Source organism: Phycodurus eques, unplaced genomic scaffold (assembly GCF_024500275.1).
Source record: "Phycodurus eques isolate BA_2022a unplaced genomic scaffold, UOR_Pequ_1.1 contig_27, whole genome shotgun sequence".
NCBI classification, from domain to species: Eukaryota; Metazoa; Chordata; class Actinopteri; order Syngnathiformes; family Syngnathidae; genus Phycodurus; species Phycodurus eques.
Window position 1 is genome coordinate 515,597 of NW_026904024.1, and position 20,091 is coordinate 535,687.

General features: G+C 48.1%; 2 protein-coding genes across 5 annotated transcripts in view; both read right to left on the reverse strand.

Moving 5' to 3' along the window:
• The window catches only part of clcn3 (chloride channel 3), a 36,604-nt gene extending 34,534 nt beyond the window's left edge, over positions 1–2,070 (reverse strand). Inside the window, exon 1 of the mRNA XM_061669902.1 lies at positions 1,924–2,070. The gene's annotated coding sequence lies outside the window, so the exon portion shown is untranslated. The remainder of the gene's footprint in view (positions 1–1,923) is intronic.
• Positions 2,071–2,253: 183 nt separating this feature from the next.
• Positions 2,254–19,161, reverse strand: nit1 (nitrilase 1). 4 transcript variants are annotated; one of them, XM_061669886.1, is made up of 7 exons: positions 19,071–19,152; positions 18,823–18,954; positions 15,020–15,253; positions 10,559–10,662; positions 10,345–10,481; positions 10,148–10,273; positions 2,262–3,455 (listed from the first exon to the last, which is right to left on the reverse strand). In XM_061669886.1, the coding sequence occupies exons 2-7, from the start codon at positions 18,906–18,908 to the stop codon at positions 3,198–3,200; spliced, it is 945 nt and encodes a 314-aa protein (XP_061525870.1). In that variant the 5' UTR covers positions 18,909–18,954; positions 19,071–19,152; the 3' UTR covers positions 2,262–3,197. The 4 variants fall into 4 exon arrangements, with proteins under 4 accessions (XP_061525871.1, XP_061525870.1, XP_061525869.1 ...); XM_061669885.1 differs by having other exon boundaries at positions 19,038–19,081; XM_061669887.1 differs by lacking the exon at positions 18,823–18,954 and having other exon boundaries at positions 2,254–3,455; positions 19,071–19,161.
• Between the last annotated feature and the right edge of the window lie 930 nt (positions 19,162–20,091).

Sequence of the window (20,091 nt, forward strand, 5' to 3'; positions counted from 1 at the left end):
TGATTGACTTCCTGCCGTCTAACAGAAGACCATTCATTTGTTCTGTCAGTCACTAAGGTTCCATTTATGACAAAAAAGTGGGATACAATCCTTGATACTTAGCAGTTTCTTATAAACTGGCGCTCATTTTATTCGTCTTTCAAACGTCTATCCAATGATATCTATTATAATATACAGGTGATGTAAGAACTTCAGTAACATAACAATTGCCGTTTTATTTCAACCATCAAAAAAAAAAAATTGTTTGGCACTTTGTTCCCTTACTTTCCAGTTCCCAGGAAAAAAAAACAAAGGTGAGCTTCCAAACACTGATTTGTGGCGTCACGTCACGCCCCCTGTACCAGCCGAGGTGTTTGCTCACCTGCCTCGCTTTGTGGAAGCCTCCGTTAGCACGACGACGCTTTAGCCGGCAACACGCCGTGATAAAAATGCTAAAGAGCTGTACGTGGCGAGCCAATTACACGACGAGGCGTTCAGTGGGGAATAAGGGAGGTGAGGCTGGGGGAGGCCACCTCATCCACACGCAGCATCAGCACTGGGGCGCCCCAAGGCGGTGTCCTCTCTCCGCTGCTCTTCTCTCTCGACACGAACGACCGCACCTCAGCGAACCCGACTGTCAAACTCCTGAAGTTCGCAGACGGCACCACTGTCATCGGCCTCATCGAGGACGGTGACGGGTCCGCGTAGCGACAGGAAGCGGAGCGGCCGGAGCTGCGGTGCGGCCGACGCCAACCGGAGCCGAACTGACTGTAGACTGTAGAGATGATCGTGGACCTCAGGAGGCATCCTTCGCCACGGCTGCCCCTCACGTCGTCCGGCTGCCTTGCGTCAACCGTCGAGACCTTCGAGTTCCTGGGAATGACAGTCTCTCAGGACCTGAAGTGGGCGACCGACATCAACTCCGTCCTCAAAAAGGCCCAGCAGAGGATGTACTTCCTGTGGCTTCTGAGAAAGCACGGCCTGCCACGGGAGCCGCTGAGGCGGTTCTACACAGCGGTCGTCGAATCGGTCCTGTGTTCTTCCATCACAGTCCGGTTTGGCGCCGCTACAAAAAAGGACAAACTCCGACTGCGACGGACCATCAAAACTGCTGAAAGGATTGTCGGTACCCCCCAACCCACCCTTGAGGACTTGCACGCTGCCAGAACTAAGACAAGGGCGTGCAAAATCGTCTCGGACCCTCCGCATCCCGGTCATCGGCTCTTCCGGCTCCTTCCCTCGGGTAGGCGCTACCGATCAATGCAAACGAGAACGAGCAGACATTCCAAGAGCTTCTTCCCTCTTGCGATCAACTTCTTAAACACCTCAACTACAATTCCATTACAACATGCTGGCAATTGTTTTGTCTTGACTTTGTTGTCCCATTTCCGTGGGGCCAATTATATATATGACTCGTGCACTATTTGCATATCTGCCGTTGACCAATACTGGCCACTCGTGCCACAGTAGCATCTGCCCCACTTGCGCACTGACTGAGGAGTATCTGCAACATTTGCACAATCAACATTGTCCCAGATTATCGCGCTACTCGCTTGAAGTCTCGGCGCCCTTTCCACAACGGTCATTGCACCGGACTATTGCAATAAGAGTCTTTGGAACTGCTGTAAGTGCTAGAGGACTCTGCATCTTTTTGCACAATTGTCCAAAATAAATAAATAAATGCAGCGGCATTACCAGATAGCTATTAACCCTTTATTGCTCAGTGACTGTTTTTTTTTGTCAATGTCTTGATGTCTCCAAAGCGTTCTCTGTCAATTGACTGTCTGGTGTCGTAGTGGAGCGGCTCCGACTACCGCAGACAAATTCCTCGTGTGTTTTTTGGACATACTTGGCAAATAAAGGTGATTCTGAATATTCAGTGACTCGGTGCTAAAGCTAGCCTCCGGTGTTACCGAAAGCGAGCGAGGGAGGAAGCAAACAAACCTTTGCGATGCCTCAAATCCAGTCCGGACACAACAGTTCATTTTTTTCCTCCTTTTTGAAATCCCCCAGTGCCTGAACAACCCGTTCGCACAGCCAGCTCCTACTCAGCGCCGCCGCTGTTATCGTCCCCAGCTCAGAAACGCTCACTTCCTGTTTCCCGTTTCCTGTTTGTCGCTGGCCCCGGCGCCCGCATTCGTTGTTGTGTTTTATTTTTATTTGTTTTAGTTGCAGTCTGGCGGGACACGAAAGGACCGCATTGCATGAGTCATAGAGGTAATATTGGGGTTATCGACTAATATTTATTTCTCGAGAGAATCATGTTCATGTTAAGGCAGCGTGGTTTGTTTTGATGTATGTAAACAAAAACAAAACAACGGGAAACGTCAAGCTTGTTTTTTTGCGGCTTTAATGAAGAAGTAGGTCTTCCGGGTCGCAAAACTGCACAAAACAATCTCGAAGAAATTACGGTCGTATTTGACTTCTTCCCGATTTGTGTTAAGTAAACACCGAATAGAAAATCAAGATAATGTCCTCTGATTGGCTGGCGACCCAGTCCAGGTGTTCAGTAATCCCTCGCTATATCACGTTTCCGATTAAGCGCATCGCAGATGTAAAAAGAAAAACCCTCAAAACTCAAATATGATCGTGTTGTGCAGTTAGCATTGGTGGCTATTTGAAAATAAAGGGGCAGCAATGACTCACATAAGGACAACTCGCAGAAAAACAACCGTAGTGAGGAATGTCATTTGGCTAATGACCAAATTGTTTAGTAATGCAGCGAACATGACGTTAACACACAAGCCACAGTGGGAGTTTCATCAAATCATTTCACAAATACCCGACATACAGTATAGCTAATGCACACACTCACAACAATATATATTTATTGAGATTTTTTTATGATTATTATTTTTTTATTTTGCTTGTGTGTGTGTGTGTGTGACAAATAACGGCACCTCTCTCAAGGATGAAATATTGACATTGAGTTGCACTTGAAACTTTACAATGCGTATGAATATGCAAGTAAATAATTGGCCGCTGCTTCATGGACTTTGTCTTTTGCGGGCGGGCTTTCCTGAAACGCCCCACGTCAGCCAGGACTGCCTCCAGCTCACCTCGAACCCAATAGCAAAGGGATGGATGTTTATGTTGAAATGTTCAGCAATGCAGGCGCAGGAATATTTACTATTTTTACAAACTCCAGCAGGTTTCCATCGGATATGAAAGAGCTAGAAGTCTTGTCATGTTTGACTATTTCACCCATGACATGCTCTCTACAGGCTGGTGTAAAAGGTGGCATCCCTGCGGTGCTTTCGGAGTGGCATGTTGCCGCGTACGCTGCGGATTTTGTCCAGGTCGACCTCCACCAACGCCACGCCCGCTCGCTCTCCCCCGCAGTCGGCCATCACCACACCCCAGGGGTCCACAGCCAGGGCGTGGCCATAAGAGGAGCGCCTGTCGTGATGTCGGCCGACCTGCGCCGCAGCCAGAACGTAGCACTGGTTGTCAATGGCTCGCGCCCGGAGCAGCACCTGTCGAAGGAGCTTAGCTCTTACAAACGCTTCATTTGCCATTCGCACCTCCATAATATGTTCCAGCTCAATTTCCCGCAGACCAAGAATATGCTCATAATCACTTTTCAGTCTGAAATTATGAACTCTAGACAGGGGTGCGCAAAATTTGGACTGGTTCTCAACGGAGCACCATTGGCTGTTGCTTGGTGCCCACTTTTTTCCTGACCCAATGACCTCACTGGCAATGGAGAGTCTAGGATTTAGTTTTAGGGGGGAGCAACACTACATTTTAAGTGGCACGTATTCATCTGTACCCTGTCAAAGAGTTTTTTTCTGAGGCAGGGGAACTGATGTCGAAGAGGAGAAATGGCCTTGGAGCAAAGACACCTCAAAAAGCGATTCAATATCATTTCGGCTCGCGATCGCCAACATTACATTATTACATTTCTGTATGATAGTCAAACAGACTCAAGCCAAGGTTCACCATTTTAATGAAAGGTGGCCAAGTTTTCTTGAAGTTAGCTTGTTTATTTTCCCACTGAGGAACGTTTCTGCGGAACTAGTGACCAGAAGTGCTGTGTGTGCAAGTGTACAATGGCAAAGAGCATGCAAACAAGTGTGTGGAGCGTTTTCAGGACAATGAGTGCATATGTTTGATTTTGAAGAGCCCATTTTATGCATACTATATTGCGTAATGTGTCATCCAGTTCAAAGTGCTATGGAGCACTTGGAACTGGATGAGCTGTAAATTACTGGGGTTTTTTTTGTCATTGAAAATGTGTGTCTTCAGATTTGTGCGCAGTAATCAGTCAGTAGACACTGAGAGGTCTTTTTCCCCATTTTGCGACTGGTAAGTATATTAAATTAGTACTTGAGATTATTTTGTGTACTTTTGAGTTTATTGTTTTGTGGAAGTAGGTCGACTATTTTCCGAACAAAAACGGGTAGTTCGAAAGTATTCGCCTGTGTTGAGAATCTTTTTAGGATTGTTGTTCTCGCTTTATAGTATTGAAGGAAGTTACCGCCTCTAAATTGAAATTCTTGGAATAAGCTTTCCCGTGACACGAATACATTATTTTTGAATAAGCGATGGAGGCGGTCAATTCCATGTGCTGCAGCAAAGTGGTATTCTGTTCATCTCAAAACCGGGATTGTGCCAAATTGGGAAGGCATTCTCTTGCCTGGCAGCTCCATCCTCATCCTCCTCCTACCAATATACTCACCATTTCTCCACTGGACGTGTCCAAACCGTCGAAGTCTGCTCTCTCTAACTTTTGTCTCCAAAACATCGAACCTCGGCCGTCCCTCTGATGAGCTCATTTCTAATTTCATCCAACCTGGTCCCTCCGAGAGCGGACCTCAACATCTTCATTTGCTCTGCTTCCCGTTGTCTCTTCAGTGCCACCGTCTCTAATCCGTCCATCGTGGCCGGCCTCACCACGGTCTTCTAAACTTTGCCCTTCATCCGAGCAGAGATTCTTCTGTCACATAACAGACCTGACACCAAGTACTCTCCTGCCTGTCTCTCTGATCACCATTGCTGTAGTGGTCCAGTCTTCTGGAAGCTCCTCCTGCCCACCTACTATAGCCCCTAAAAGTGAGAAAGGGAGGCTGTTCCAACGTTTTAAATCATCACCATTTTTTTCCAGTAAAGGTTCATCCATCCATCCATCTTCTTCCGATTATCAGGTCGCGGGGGTATAGCATTAGCAGGGACGCCCAGACTTCCCCAGCCACTTCCTCCAGCTCTTCCGGGGGGATCCCGAGGCGTTCCCGGGCAAGCCGAGAGACATCGTCCCGACAGCGTGTCCTGGGTCGTCCCCGGGGTCTCCTCCTGGTGGGACGTGCCCGGAACACCTCACCAGGGAGGCGTCCTGGAGGCATCCTAAACAGATGCCCGAGACACCTCATCTGGCTCCTCTCAATGCGGAGGAGCAGCGGCTCTACTCTGAGCCCCTCCCGGATGACCGTGCTGCTCACCGTCTCTCTAAGGGAGATCCCGGACACCCTGCGGAGGAAACCCATTTCGGCCGCTTGTATCCGAGATCTTGTTCTTTCGGTCACGACCCACAGCTCGTGACCATAGGAGAGGGTAGGAACGTAGATCCACCGGTAAATCGAGAGCTTCGCCGTTCAGCCGAGCTCCTTCTTTACCACAACGGACCGATACAAAGTCCGCATCACTGCAGACGCTGCACCGATCTCTCGTTACATTCTTCCCTCACTTGTGAACAAGACCCCAATATATTTGAACTCCTCCATTTGGGAAAGGATCTCAACCCTGACCTGGAGAGGGCACTCCACCTTTATCCAACTGAGGACCATCGTCTCAGATTTAGAAGTGCTGATTCTCATCCCAGCCGCTTCACAAACCGCTCCAGTGAGAGTTGGAGATCACGACTCGACGAAGCCAAGAGAGCCACGTCATCTGCAAAAAGCAAAGATGCAAAACTGAGTCGTACAGGGACCGAACAGCCCGTATCAGGGGGTTCGGTACCCAATACTCCCTAAGCACCCCCCACAGGACTCCACCTTCTCCAAGTCCACAAAACACATGTAGACTGGTTGGGCGAACTGCCATGCACGCTCAAGGACCCTGTCGAGGGCTGGTCCACTGTTCTACGGCCAGGACGAAAAGCACCTTCCCTCCTCTCCAGCACCCCTGAATAGACCTTACCAGGCAAGCTGAGGCGTGTGACCCCCCTGCAGTTGGAACACACCCTCGGGTCTTCTTAAAAAGGGGGACCACCACCCCAGTCTGCCAATCCAGAGGCACTGTCCCCGATGTCCACGCGATGTTGCAGATGCTTGTCAACCAAGACAGCCCTACAACATCCAGAGCCTTGAGGAACTCCGGGCGAATCTCATCCACCCCTGGGCCCTTGCCACCGAGGAGCTTTTTAACCACCTCGACCTCAACCCCAGAGATAGGAGAGCCCACCTCAGAGAACCCAGACCGTGCTCCCTCATGGGAATGCGTGTCGGTGGAATTGAGGAGGTCTCCACAGGCCAAAAAGGCCCGATAGGACTCCTTCTTCAGCTTGACGGCATCCCTCACCATTGGTGTCCACCAACGGGTTCGGGGATTGCCGCCACGACAAGGCACCGACCACCTTACGGCCACAGCTCCGGTCGGCCGCCTCAGCAATGGAGGCGCGGAACATGGTCCACTCGGACTCGATGTCCCCCGCCTCCCCCGGAACATGAGCAAAGTTCTGTCTGAGGTGGGAGTTGAAACTCCTTCTGACAGGGGATTCCGCTTGACGTTCCCAGCAGACCCTCACAATATGTTTGGGCCTGCCACGTCGGACCGGCATCTTCCCCCACCATCGTAGCCGACTCACCACCAGGTTGTGATCAGTTGACAGCTCCGCCCCTCTCTTTACCCGAGTGTCCAAGATATGCAGAACCTGTTTCCATAATTTGTCTTCTTCATAAGGGGTCTTTGAGTCGTGCTTTGTCTGGTCCCTCACCGAGGACCTGTTTGCCATTGGTGACCCTGCCAGGGGCGTGAAGCCCCAAACAACTTAGCTCCTAGGATCATTGGGACACACAAACCCCTCCACCACGATAAGGTGACGGCTCAAGGAGGGGAAAGCCCTCCAAAATAAACTCGGTCGTAATTTGCTAAAATCATTGAGGTTCATTTTTTTCCCTCCTCCTTAATGGACACACAGCACCCCATATTGGCAGAAAAAAGCGGAACTGTTGAAATGTTTGCAGATTTATTTCAAAAGAAGAACTGAAATATCACACAGCCACAAGTATTCCGACCCTTTGCTCAGTTTTTAGTCGAAGCGCCCTTTTGAGCTAATACAGCCATGAGGGATGCGACAAGTTTGTCACACCTGGATTTCCTCATCGAGTCCGAATCAAACACAGCTGGACTCCGATGAAGGTGAAGAACCATTTGAAAGATGATCAGAAGAAATGGACACCACCCGAGTTAAATATAGGAGTGTCACAGCAAAGGGTCGGAATACTTATGGCTGTGTGATATTTCAGTTCTTCTTTTGAAATAAATCTGCAAAAATGTCAACAATTCTGTGTTTTTCTGTCACTGTGGGGTGCTGTGTGTACATTAATGAGGAGAAAAATTAAGTGATTTTTGCAAATGGCTGCAATATAACACAGAGTGAAAAATTTAAGGGGGTCCGAATACTTTGCGTACCCACTGTATGTATGTATGTATCGATCAAATATATGTATAGATCACAAATTAGTTGGAACACACCCTCGGGTCTTCTTAAAAAGGGGGACCACCACCCCAGTCTGCCAATCCAGAGGCACTGTCCCCGATGTCCATGCAATGTTGCAGAGGCGTGTCAACCAGGACAGCCCCACAACATCCAAAGCCTTTAGGAACTCCGGGCGAATCTCATCCACCCCTGGGGCCTTGCCACCAATGAGCTTTTTAACCACCTCGGTGACCTCAACCCCAGAGATAGGAGAGCCTGCCTCAGAGAACCCAGACTCTGCTCCCTCATGGGAAGGCGTGTCGGTGGAATTGAGGAGGTCTTCGAAGTATTCTCCCCACCGGCTCACAACGTCCCGAGTCGAGGTCAGCAGCGCCCCATCCCCACTATACACAGTGTTGATGGTGCACTGCTTTCCCCTCCTGAGACGTCGGATGGTGGACCAGAATTTCATCGAAGCAGTCCGGAAGTCGTTCTCCATGGCCTCACCAAACACCTCTCACGCCCGAGTTTTGCCTCAGAGACCACCAAAGCTGCATTCGCTTGGCCAGCCAGTACCCATCAGCTTCCTCCGGAGTCCCACAGGCCAAAAAGCCCCATTAGGACTCCTTCAGCTTGACGGCATCCCTCACCGCTGGTGTCCACCAACGGGTTCTGGGATTGCCACCACGACAGGCACCGACTACCTTACGGCCACAGATCCGATCGGCAATAGAGAAACATGGTCCACTCGGACTCAATGTCTCCCGCCTCCCCCGAGACGTGGGTGAAGTTCTGCCGGAGGTGGAAGTTGACATGCGGCCGCAAGTCAGATGCCATGACCACAAACTCGATCACTGAATGGCGACCTAGGGTGTCCTGGTGCCAAGTGCACGTGTGGACACCTTTATGCTTGAACATGGTGTTCGTTATGGACAATCCATGGTGAGCACAGAAGTCCATTAACAGAACACCACTGGGGTTCTCATCTGGGGGGGTTCCTCCCAATCACGCCCTTCCAGGTCTCACTGTCATTGCCCACGTGAGGATTTAAGTCCTCCATCAGAATGATGGAGTCCCCACCGGGAGCACTCTCCAGCACCCCTTCCAAGGACTGCAAAAGGGGTGGGTACTCTGAACTGCTGTTTGGTGCATAGGCACAAACAACAGTCAGGACCCGTCCCCCCACCCGAAGGCAGAGGGAGGCTACCCTCTCTTCCACCGGGGTGAACCCCAACGTACAGGCGCCGAGCCGGGGGACAATAAGTATACCCACACCTGCTCGGCGCCTCTCACCGTGGGCAACTCCAGAGTGGAAGAGAGTCCAACCCCTCTCAAGAGGACTGGTACCAGAGCCCAAGCAGTGTGTGGAGGCGAGCCCGACTATATCTAGTCGGAATTTCTCAACCTCACACACCAGCTCGGGCTCCTTCTGACAGAGAGGTGACATTCCACGTCCCTAGAGCCAGCTTCTGTAGCCGGGGATCGGATCGCCAAGGTCCCCGCCTTCGGCCACCGCCCGGCTCACACTGCACCCGACCCCTATAGCCCCTCCCACAGTTGGTGAGCCCATGGGAAGGGGGACCCCCCTTATCCTTAGGACTGTGCCCAGCCGGGCTCCATGGGTGCAGGCCCGGCCACCAGGCGCTCGCATTCGTGCCCCGTGTCCGGGCAAGGGAAACCTAGATCCATTTGATTCTTTCTTCATGGGGGTTTTTGGAGCCGTATTTTGTCTGGTCCCTCACCTCGGTGACCCTACCAGGGGCATGAAGCCCCAGACAACTTAGCTCCTAGGATCGTTGGGACACACAAACCCCTCCACCACGATAAGGTGACGCCTCAAGGAGAGGTACGTAATTTAAATTATTTAACTCTGTAAGTTTTGCTGAGATATTAATGCTTAGAATTTTTGATTTTGGTCCGTAGGATTCCATGAGTTAGTCGTTATAGGGAGTATTATTGATTTTGACCGATTGATAATTAAGCCTTTTCCTGCATAGCGCCGATGGGGAAACCTGCAAACTCCAGACCGGCGAGGCCGGATTTGAACCCAGGTCTTCAGAACTGTGAGGCAGATGTGGTAACCAGTCGCCCACCGTGCCGCCTATAAGTCCAAAGCACTGTTATTATTATTCATTGGCTTTGCTACCTAATATTTGTTATAACATCAACATTTTGTTAACAAAATGCTCAATTATGGACTCAAATATAATGGGTCAAACTAGCAGCTAAGCTAAAACATCAGTCATTCGTTCGTGTTCAGCTAACTGCACATTTGAATTCGCCTTCCACTCTCCGAGGATGATAGTGTTCGAGAACCACTCGTTCAAACGTACAAATCTCTCGCGTGAACGTAGAATCACTTCATGAACATTTGTTGCTTCCTCAGTTCAGTTGAGCTCAGCCGTAATCGCGTGTAGTGAAACCCCGTCGCAAGTAAGTGAAACCCCGTCGCAAATGGCGCCGGCCCACCTTTCAGAACTAAACGGGTCCAATCGGAGCCGCAGATATCACACGGATGGGGACGCGTCCTACCTCCCAGTGAGCAGCTCCAGTCGCCTCAGTGAAGGCCGACGGGAACGTCAGGATGTCGGCGCCGCTCTTCTGCAACGCCAGCGAAAACTCTGGGAATCTCAAGTCGTAGCAGACTCCCAATCCGAGCTGACGGGAAAAGGCCACATCCGTGAGAAGGGGAAGTCGAAAAGGCTCGACTTTCAGTGCAGAGAAGACACCTGGCCGACGGGGGTTTGGACCGGTGCTACCAGCGAGGGTCCCGGGATTGTGAAGGCACTCTCGTTGAGCAAGACGCCCTTTTCAGGAAGCTCCACGTCAAACAGGTGGCACTTCCTGTAGGTGGACACAATCTCACCTGCATGTATATGAAAATGTGGCAGCGAGAGCTCAGGAAGTGCGAAGGAGCCCGCGCGCATTTTAGGAGAATACGACCTTGATTGTTAATGACGATGTGGCTGTTGTAAATTCGCTGCTCGGACTCCCAGTCACATCCTCGTTCATGGAAGCCCCCCAAAGACAGCCAGATGTCCAACTTCCTGTGACGTAGGGAAAGCGGTGAGAGGAATGTGAGAAGGTTTGGGACATACGGCGGTGCCCTGAGACTTGAGGCTTTGACTTGCGAGCAAAAACCTGAGAAAAAAACATTTGAGGGGGGGTTCTGGGGGGGCCCGGCACAGAATTTTTGGGATTTCAACATAAATTAAGCCATCTGGAAGACTATAAAGACAACAAATACAATAAAATTCTTCATTGATAAAAATATATTTACACTGCTCAAGTACATGTTGAGGTCGAAATTTAAAATTAAAATTACATTTGTCGAATTTCTTTGCTTTTTTGGTTCTGGCCTCCAACTTGAGCCATGCCCATCTCCACCCGCGCCCGATGCCAGCTTCAAGCTGTGCCACATCAATAGCATCCTCCCCAACCTTTAAGCACTCTCATTCTGGAAAAGAATTGACTCAAATCATTGTCTATTTCACTTCATTTTTTACTATTACCAAATTCAAAGGCTCATCCCAAATGCATCCTCCGGGAAAATATGAAGTGCAATATTTTTCTGCTTTTATTGGCCATTTCTAAACTTGAAATTGGTGACATAATCCTGAACAGCGCTGCGTCGCTTCATACATTTAACATTAACCTCAGTCAACTAATTAGGCAATTGAAGCCGCATTCCCTAATTCCTACAAAATGTACTAGTGGATCAAGTCTTGTGCTTCGCGGTTCCACTTGGGACCACAACCGAGGCCCCAACTCGCAGCACCTCGATGTGAAAATACGAAAGACCAGTGCAACTAATACCACGCTGGCTGATCTGATGAGCAAAAATGTTGCTTAAACGTAAGAGTAGCAAGAGAGGAAGTCCGCTCCAGAGGCGGGTAGAGGAGCCAAACATTGTCCTCGAGTAGGAGTACTGTTACTTGACAATAATGCGACTCAAATAAAAGTAAATCATAGTCCTCCAAAAAATGACTTGAGCAAGAGTAAAAAGTACGCAGTGAAATTCAGCCTTCATGGTAACGACGAAATTCCCAATATGGCCACCACGTACGCACGACGATAAGCGGGGCAGGCTTATCTAATGTGAAAGACTATGTCCGGGAAGCCCGATGGAAGACGTCGTGTGAGGTCACGTGACGTTCTCGTGGCGTTTGATTGGCGAACTGCACTTAAACGTCACTGGCGCTTAAATTGGATGACGCAAACAGCGCCCGATGCGGAAGCCAAAGTCGTAGTCTCGCGCACAAAATAGTTGATAAATAAGCAATAATTGATCAATAAAAGTCGCGAGCGACATTGAGACGATTGTAAGGGAGTAAAAGTACCGATACCGATTAACAGCAGAAGCGGCGGACGTTTTTTAGCATTTCCAGTGTACCGCCAAAGAAAGGTATTCGCTCACCTGCCTTGACTCGCACATCATTTGAAGTGAGATCCCATTCGAAATGTGCATGCTTTAATATGATGTTTGTCTACCCTTTGCAGCTATAACAGCTTCAACTGTTCTGGGAAGGCTTTCAACAAGGTTTAGGAGTGAGTTTATGGGAAAATTTTGACCATTCTTCCAGGCGCATATCTGTGTGGTCACACGCAGATGTTGGACGAGAAGGCCTGGCTCACTGTGCACTTGGAATCAACCCAACACTCCTAGCCTAGTTCATCCGTACCAAATTCCATCATCCGTGTCTCCATGGGGCGGCACGGTGGGCGACTGGTTAGCACAAACGCCTCACAGTTTTGAGGAGCCGTGTTCAATCCAGAGTTTCCATGTTCTCCCCGTGCCTATGTGTTTTTTTTTCCCCCCCAAGTACTCCGGTTTCCTCCCACATCCCAAAAACATGCATGGTCGGTTGACTGAAGGCCCTAAATTGCCCATAGGTGTAATGTGAGTGCGAATGGTTGTTTGTTTGTTTGTATGTGCCCTGCAACTGGCTGATGACATCTCAGGGTGTCAGCTGAGACAGGCGCCAGCACACCCGTGACTCGAGTGAGGATAAGGGGTATGGAAAATGGATGGATGGATGTCTTTATGGACCTTGCTTTGAGCATTGGTGCACAGACATGTTACAACAGGAAGGGCTAATCCCCAAACTGTTTGACTGTCCAAAATCTTCCTTTCACTGGATCTCAGGGGCTAATATTTTGGACATTTCCACCTTTGTAGGAACAGTTTGGAGATGGCACCTTCTTGTTCCAACATGACTGGGCATCAGTGCACAAATCAAGGTTCATAAAGACATGGATGAGAGAGTTTGATGTGGACGAACTTGACTGGCCTGCCGAATCCTGACCTCAACCCTATAGAGCACGTTTGGATGAATGAATTGGAGCGGAGACTGAGAGCCAGGCTTTTTCATCCAACATTAGTGTGTAACCTAACAAATGCCCTTCTGGAAAAATGTTCCTAAACGCCCATAAACACACTGCTAAACCTTGTGGAAAGCCTTTCCAGAAGAGTTGAATGTTATAATTGCAGAATTTGGACCAATGTCATATTAAATCCTATGGATTAAGAAGGGTATGTCACTAAAAATCATAGCTGAGGCGAGGCAGGTGAGCTAATACTTTTGGCAATATCGTGTCTGTTCCAGTAATTGTCAACCTTCAAACAACTTGAACAAAAATGGAGCAGCGACAAACAGAGTAGGCTTTCCACGATCAGGATTTTTGGGGACGATCACCGATCGGCGAGTTTAAAAAAAAAAAAACGATAACCGATCACCGATGCGTTCACATGATCGAGGAACGTGTATTTAAATGACCTGTTCGTTTGCTGTATATACTTGTGTACTTAATTGCTCCCCAAAATTATATTTACAATAAATCATGTATCTTTGTTCCTCTATTTATGCCAGTGAGGTATAGTGACGGACAGAACAAATGAATGGTCTTCTATTAGATGGCAGGACGTACATACAGTCATTCATGGATCCACTTTTTGTGACATTTTTGTTTGTCGGCGTGCCGTGAGATTTTTCAATTGTAAAATAGGTTCCTTGGCTCCATCAAGGTTGGAAATCACCGCTCTCGTCAGATCGTGGATTCTAATTGGTCCGGTCAAACCAACATCGCAACATGACAGAAATAACGGGTGCTAACTTACTGAAATTCAATTACTTTATTTTTAATTCAATGACTTCACCCACACCGAAACTTTAGAGCATGATTCGACAGAACGGCGGCATGTTTACGTACAACCGTTCGTGCTACCGCTAGCTTGCTCGGCTACATAACGTTTGGTCGCCCGCTTGCGAGCCGTATCGGATTCAAAGTACGGGAAAATACCTCGAGCGAGCCTGAAACGAACGTCCTCTCCTGTCCTGAGCGCCGGTGGCCACCAACACACGTTTTTCCCCATTTTGTTCTTACAAACACACGCCGCGATCCATTATTGTCGCCGCCGCCGTGGTAACGAGTGTCAGCCTAGCGATTGTAAAAAACGGGATGCGGTGGTATCGGAATACAAGATTTTATTGCAGTGGTCTCACAGTAGCGCAATCGTGAAGGAGCAAATTTGTCTCGTAGTCCGATTACGCGTTGTCTGTCCCACCCTTTATTTTAAATAACTTTATTGGTGGTCTGATACTTACAGGACCACATCAAAAGACGCGCGACGAGGCTAGAAATAAACTGGCTTTTGGATTCAAATACTGTATCGTGTACACGACGGCGACGCGGAGTAAATGTCTTGTGCAGAGCCGATCCATGACGACAATGATCGGATCGGCAAATTACGACATTAAAGCTGATCAGCCGATCAAGATAAAATGCTCATTATCGTCCGATACCGATTAAGCCGATCACATCGGTGTAAAGTCTAGCTGTTGTGTCATTTTCTGTCTGAAAATATAGCCGTACAGCACTCCTCTTCCTCTCTGCTACTATTCTGCTCCGCATCGCTGGATGCATGCGTTGGATGTGTGCCGGTGGGCGGGCGAACCCAAGGCGGCGGCTCGCTCGCGTGTTCGCTGCTAAGTCACATGACGGCACAACTTCGAAAGAGCAAAGCGTGCCTGCTCCGCGCTGAGAGAGAAACTGCAAATCCGGCGACCTGGCTGTCGCCCGTTTGAAGCGGCGCATATAAGAGCGCCACTGAAAATACTGCATCAACATTTTCACGCCAGTATCGATCTGATACCAATAGTGACGTGGTATCGATACTGTCGATGTTTGAATCGATTCGCTCACCACTGATGTAGAGAACTTTGTTGCGGCTGTGAACAGTGATATAGCGGGGATTCACTGAATAATTCTTGATCCTAGGTGTATTTTGACAACTGGAAACTTGTGACAAAAATGCATTAGGAGACATTTGTTTGAATTGTTAAAATGTTTTTTTGTTTTAATGCACGACTGCAATGCAAACGTCCAATAATAAGCCAAAGGTACCTGGCCATCTGTGTGTATTGCGTCATTGTCTCTCCAGCAAGGGTCTCCGAGAGCCCCAGGGTCTCCTCCCTACTGGAGCCGATGTAGTCGAAGGCCTCCGGCAGGAAGGCCACGCTGGCGCCTCGTCGCTTTGCCTCCTCCAGCAGCGCTTGGGCTGCGCACAAGTTGGCCCGCTTGTCCGCCGTGACACTAAGCTGACACAAGGCAGCCCGCGGATGGCGTGAGCTGGACATCCTGCACAGACAACAGGTGTGAAAAACGCCTGAATAAAATGTACAACACTGGCAGGTGTTAACGGAGAGCCTTCTTGTGCTGCGTAACATTGAACATATTGTAGCGTCGGCAAAAGTTGACGGCATCACGGCACTCCTCATAGATCGTGTTGTATACAATATTGTGCTCCATAATGTACAGTGTGGTGTCTGAGCCTGTTGATTGGCGGTTGTGACGTCAGCAAAGATGAGGGCAAAGGTTCCGATACAATTGCGATTTTTCGAAATTCCATACTTTTCCAGACTTCTCGGTTTTAGAAATGTAAATAAATATCATGATTTGTGACATTTGAGTAAATAGATGATACTGTATATATCGTTAGCCTAACAGCATAATTACCTACGTCATTTTTATTTTTTTTTTTAAACATTTTTGTACAACCCCAAATCCAATGATGTAGTATTAAACATAAATAAAAACAGAATGCAATGATTTGCAAATCGTGTTCAACCTATATTTAATTGACTACTCTACAAAGACAAGATATTTAATGTTCAGACGGATCAACTTGATTGTTTTGAGCAAATAATCATGAACTTGGAATTTGATGGCTGCAACACGTTCCAAAAAAGCTGGGACAGGGTCGTGCTGACCACTGTGTAACTTCACCTTTTCTTTGAACAAAATTCAATAAACGTTTGGGAACTGAGGACACTAATGGTTGAAGCTTTGTAGGTGGAATTCTTTCCCATTCTTGCTCGATGTACAGCTTCGGCCGTTCAACGGTCCGGGGTCTCCCTTGTCGTATTTTTCGCTTCATAATGCGCCACACATTTTCAACGGGAGACAGGTCTGGACCGCAGGCGGGCCAGTCTAGTACCCGCACTCTTTTACGACGAAGCCACGCTGTTCAAACACGTGCAGAATGTGGTTTGGCATGGTCTTGCTGAAATAAGCAGGGGCGTCCATGAAAAAGAGGTTGCTTGGATGGCAGCATATGTTTCTCCAAAACCTGTATGTACCTTTCAGCATTAATGGTGCCTTCACAGAAGTTACTCATGCCATTGGCACTAACACAGCCCCCATACCATCACAGATGCTGGCTTTTGAACTTTGCGTCCATAACAGTCCGGATGGTTCTTTTCCTCTTTGGCCCGGAGGACACAACGTCCACAATTTCTAAAAACAATTTGAAATGCGGATTTGTCGGACCACAGAACACTTTTCCACTTTGCGTCAGTCCATCTTAGATGAGCTCGGGCCCAGAGAAGCCGGCGGCGTTTCTGGGTGTTGTTGATAAATGGCTTTTGCTTTGCATAGTAGAGTTTCAAGTTGCACTTACGGATGTAACGCCGAACTGTATTGACTGACATTGGTTTTCTGAAGTATTCCTGAGCCCGTGCGGTGATATCCTTGACACATTGATGTCGGTTTTTGATGCAGTTCCGCCTGAGGGATGGAAGGTCACGAGCATTCAATGTCGGTTTTCGGTCTTGCCGCTGACATGCAGTGATTTCTCCAGATTCTCTGAACCTTTGGGTGATATTATGGACCGTAGATGATGAAATCCCTCAATTCCTTGCAATTGTACATTGAGGAACGTTGTCCTTAAACTGTTGGACTATTTTCTCACGCACTTGTTCACAAAGAGGTGAACCTCGCTCCATCTTTGCTTGTGAATGACTGAGCAGCAATTGAGGGAAGCTCCTTTTCTAGCCAATCATGGCACCCGCCTGTTCCCAATGAGCGTGCTCACCTCGGGGATGTTCCAAACCGGTGTTTGATGAGCATTCCTCAACTGTCTCCGTCTTTTTTGCCACGCAGCTGTCCCAGCTTTTTGGGAACGTGTTGCAGCCGTCAAATTCGAAGTTCATGATTATCTGCTCAAAACAATCAAGTTGATCAGTTTGAACATGAAATATCTTGTCTCTGTCGTGTATTCAATTCAATACAGGTTGAACATGATTTGCAAATTATTGTATTGTGTTTTTATTTATGTTTAACACAACGTCCCAACTTCATTGGAATTGGCGTTGTACATGCAAGTGACACGATTAGTCTAAAATGACAAGATATGATTTGGTCACACAACATTACATCTCTGTATGATATTCTTTCCCAGGCAGAAAAGAATCAAGGTTCAAGGTTCACCATTTTAATGAACGGTGACCAGCTTTTCTTGAAGTTATTTGGTTAGTAGGTTTAGCAGAGATATTTTCTCGTGTTCCATACTCTATGATAAGATTTTGCGATTGGTTAATGTTGTTAACTTGTTTATCTTTCCAGTGTCATAAAATAGTTTTTTTAGCGATTGCTACAATTACAAGTATTGAGTTGCGCATGGGCACGCTGGGCGACATGTTCGCACATCTGCCTCTCAGTTCTGGGGCCGGGGATTTTGATGCCCGTATTAATGAGTGAAAAAAGTGCACCTTTTTTCTTCGTTAAAACCTTGTTTTCATAACACATGCAAGAGCAAAAGAGCTGGCACACATGTCACAGAGGATCCTCCTCTTTTCGGGTCTCTCCAGAGATGCTCAATTGGCTTTAAGTCGGGGTTCTGGCTGGGCCATTCAAGAGCAGTCACCTGAGTTGTTTTGAAGCCACTCCGTTATTTTAGCTGTGCGCTTAGGGTCATTGTCTTGTCGGAAGGTGAACCTAGTTACCTCGTTCCATTGACCTCATGATTCCCATTTGCTCTTACATGGACGGTCTTATATAGACCGGTGTGTGGCTTTCCTCATCAAGTCCAATCAGTATCATCAAACACAGCTGGACTCCAAAGAAGGTGTAGAACCATCTCAAGGATGATCGGAAGAAACGGGCGGCACCCCAATTAAATATAGGAGTGTCACAGCAAAGGTTCGGAATACTTATGGCTGTGTCATATAAAATTGAAGGGGGTCTGAATACTTTCCGTACCCACTGTATATTTCAGCGAGCTAAATTAGTCTGGTCTAACTTTTGTGTGCGGAAGTGACCGAAGTATCCCGCACGAGTGTCTTAAGAGTACATAGCTTTCAGTACTCCCCTTTTCCCTGTCCCCAAAATATCCCGTCAAAGAAATAATACAACTCATACTGACGAACGACTACAGCGCCATGAAAGTCCTATTATTCTTGTCTCCTGTGAAGTTTGAAGTCATTCCGACGATGCACTTGCTCTGGATTTGGCCTGGAAAAGGAGACGGCTCGAGCGCCGGCCGCCATTGCCAGATCTGAAAAGGGCCAGTCTAAACATCCCAACTATCATCTCAACTCAAAACAAACATGCTGGCGTTTTTCTACAGAAGAGTCAACGTTTGGGTCACACATTTCCTAGTGATTTACAAGTCATTTCTGGAATAGTAAATTTGGGGCGATTTGTGGCATCAAATCCTTCATCCTAATACGATTCTGACAAACTAGGCCTCATTTTATTCGTTTCTATCCATTGATATCGTCCATTTTGATATACAGGTGGTTTGAAATTGATTTATTAAACACATAGAGCACTTTGTTTCGGTTGCGGGTGTTTTTATTTAAAGAGCTCCAGAAATCAAATTAGAGTGAACATTTTGCCGATTACATGTAGAGGGGGAAACAAAATACCTGTTCTGTAGTTTGATAGTCCAAACGGAAAGCGGGACACTTTTCTCAACAGATGGTCGCAACAGCCGAAACACGAAGAACAACATTGGCTCAAAGATTCACCCATTCGCTCCGCACCATGTTAAACTTTAACTGCCAGCAGGAAGAAGAAGAAATATTTTGAATATAAAAGAGACACAGACACATTAACGCGTACGTTTATATTGTTGGCTAACCGAGTATGCGAAAAGTGAGTGTTTTCAGCCTACCACTTGATTTGCACGCAGGCAATCTCGCGGGCACCACTTCAACCCCAAGATGTCACAGATATGTATAGGTATAGCAGCCACGGCAATTTTGAGCTCCGTGCCGACGGCGACTCTAGGCTAGGGAGGGCAAAGATGCCGGTACATTGTGTTGCAGACGGCGGAACGGCGGACGACTGGTTAGCACATCTGCCTCGCAGTTCTGAGGTTCAAATGTTCTTTGCATGTTCTCCCCGTTGGTGTGAATGTGAGTGCGAATGGTTGTTTGTTTATATGTGCCCTGCGATTGGCTGGCGACCACTTCAGGGTGTCGCCCGAAGATAGCTGGCATAGGCTCCAGCACACCCGCGACCCAAGTGAGGAGAAGCGGTACACAAAATGGATGGATGGATGGATGGATGGATGGATGTGCTGCGTACGTAAAACGCCGTACAATTGCGACTTCATTGCTGTGGGAACGACGATCTTTCAAACATGGCCCCCACGTAGGCACGTTGGTTAAGCGCTAGTTATCTAGTTGTCATATCTATGCCAGATGTGCTCGGGCCGCGTTGCGGGATTCCCGTTGCCAGGCAAGACTCGCTGCGCTGCGACATGATTGGCTCCTGCGTCGCCGAAAGGACAAGGCGACGCAGATGGAACGAGTTGACCATCCCAAACATGGATTACATTTGTGCGAAATAAAAACAAAGACGTTTTAATGGTTCGGTTTAGCGCAAGGCTTAGGACTTAAGGCGGTTCTGGTGAGGATCAGAGGTGGCTAGAGGAGCCAAATATTGTATTGTAAAGTTAAGAGTGCTGTTACTTTGGAACACTAATCAGATGTCCGACCACCTCATCTGGCTCCTCTCAATGTGGAGGAGCAGCGGCTCTACTCTGAGCCCTTCCCAGATGACCGAGCTTCTCACCCTCTCTCTAAGGGAGAGCCCGGACACCCTGCGGAGGAAACTCATTTCGGCCGCTCGTAACCGGGATCTTGTTCTTTAGGTCACGACCCACAACGTTTTAACGTTGAACCGTGGTA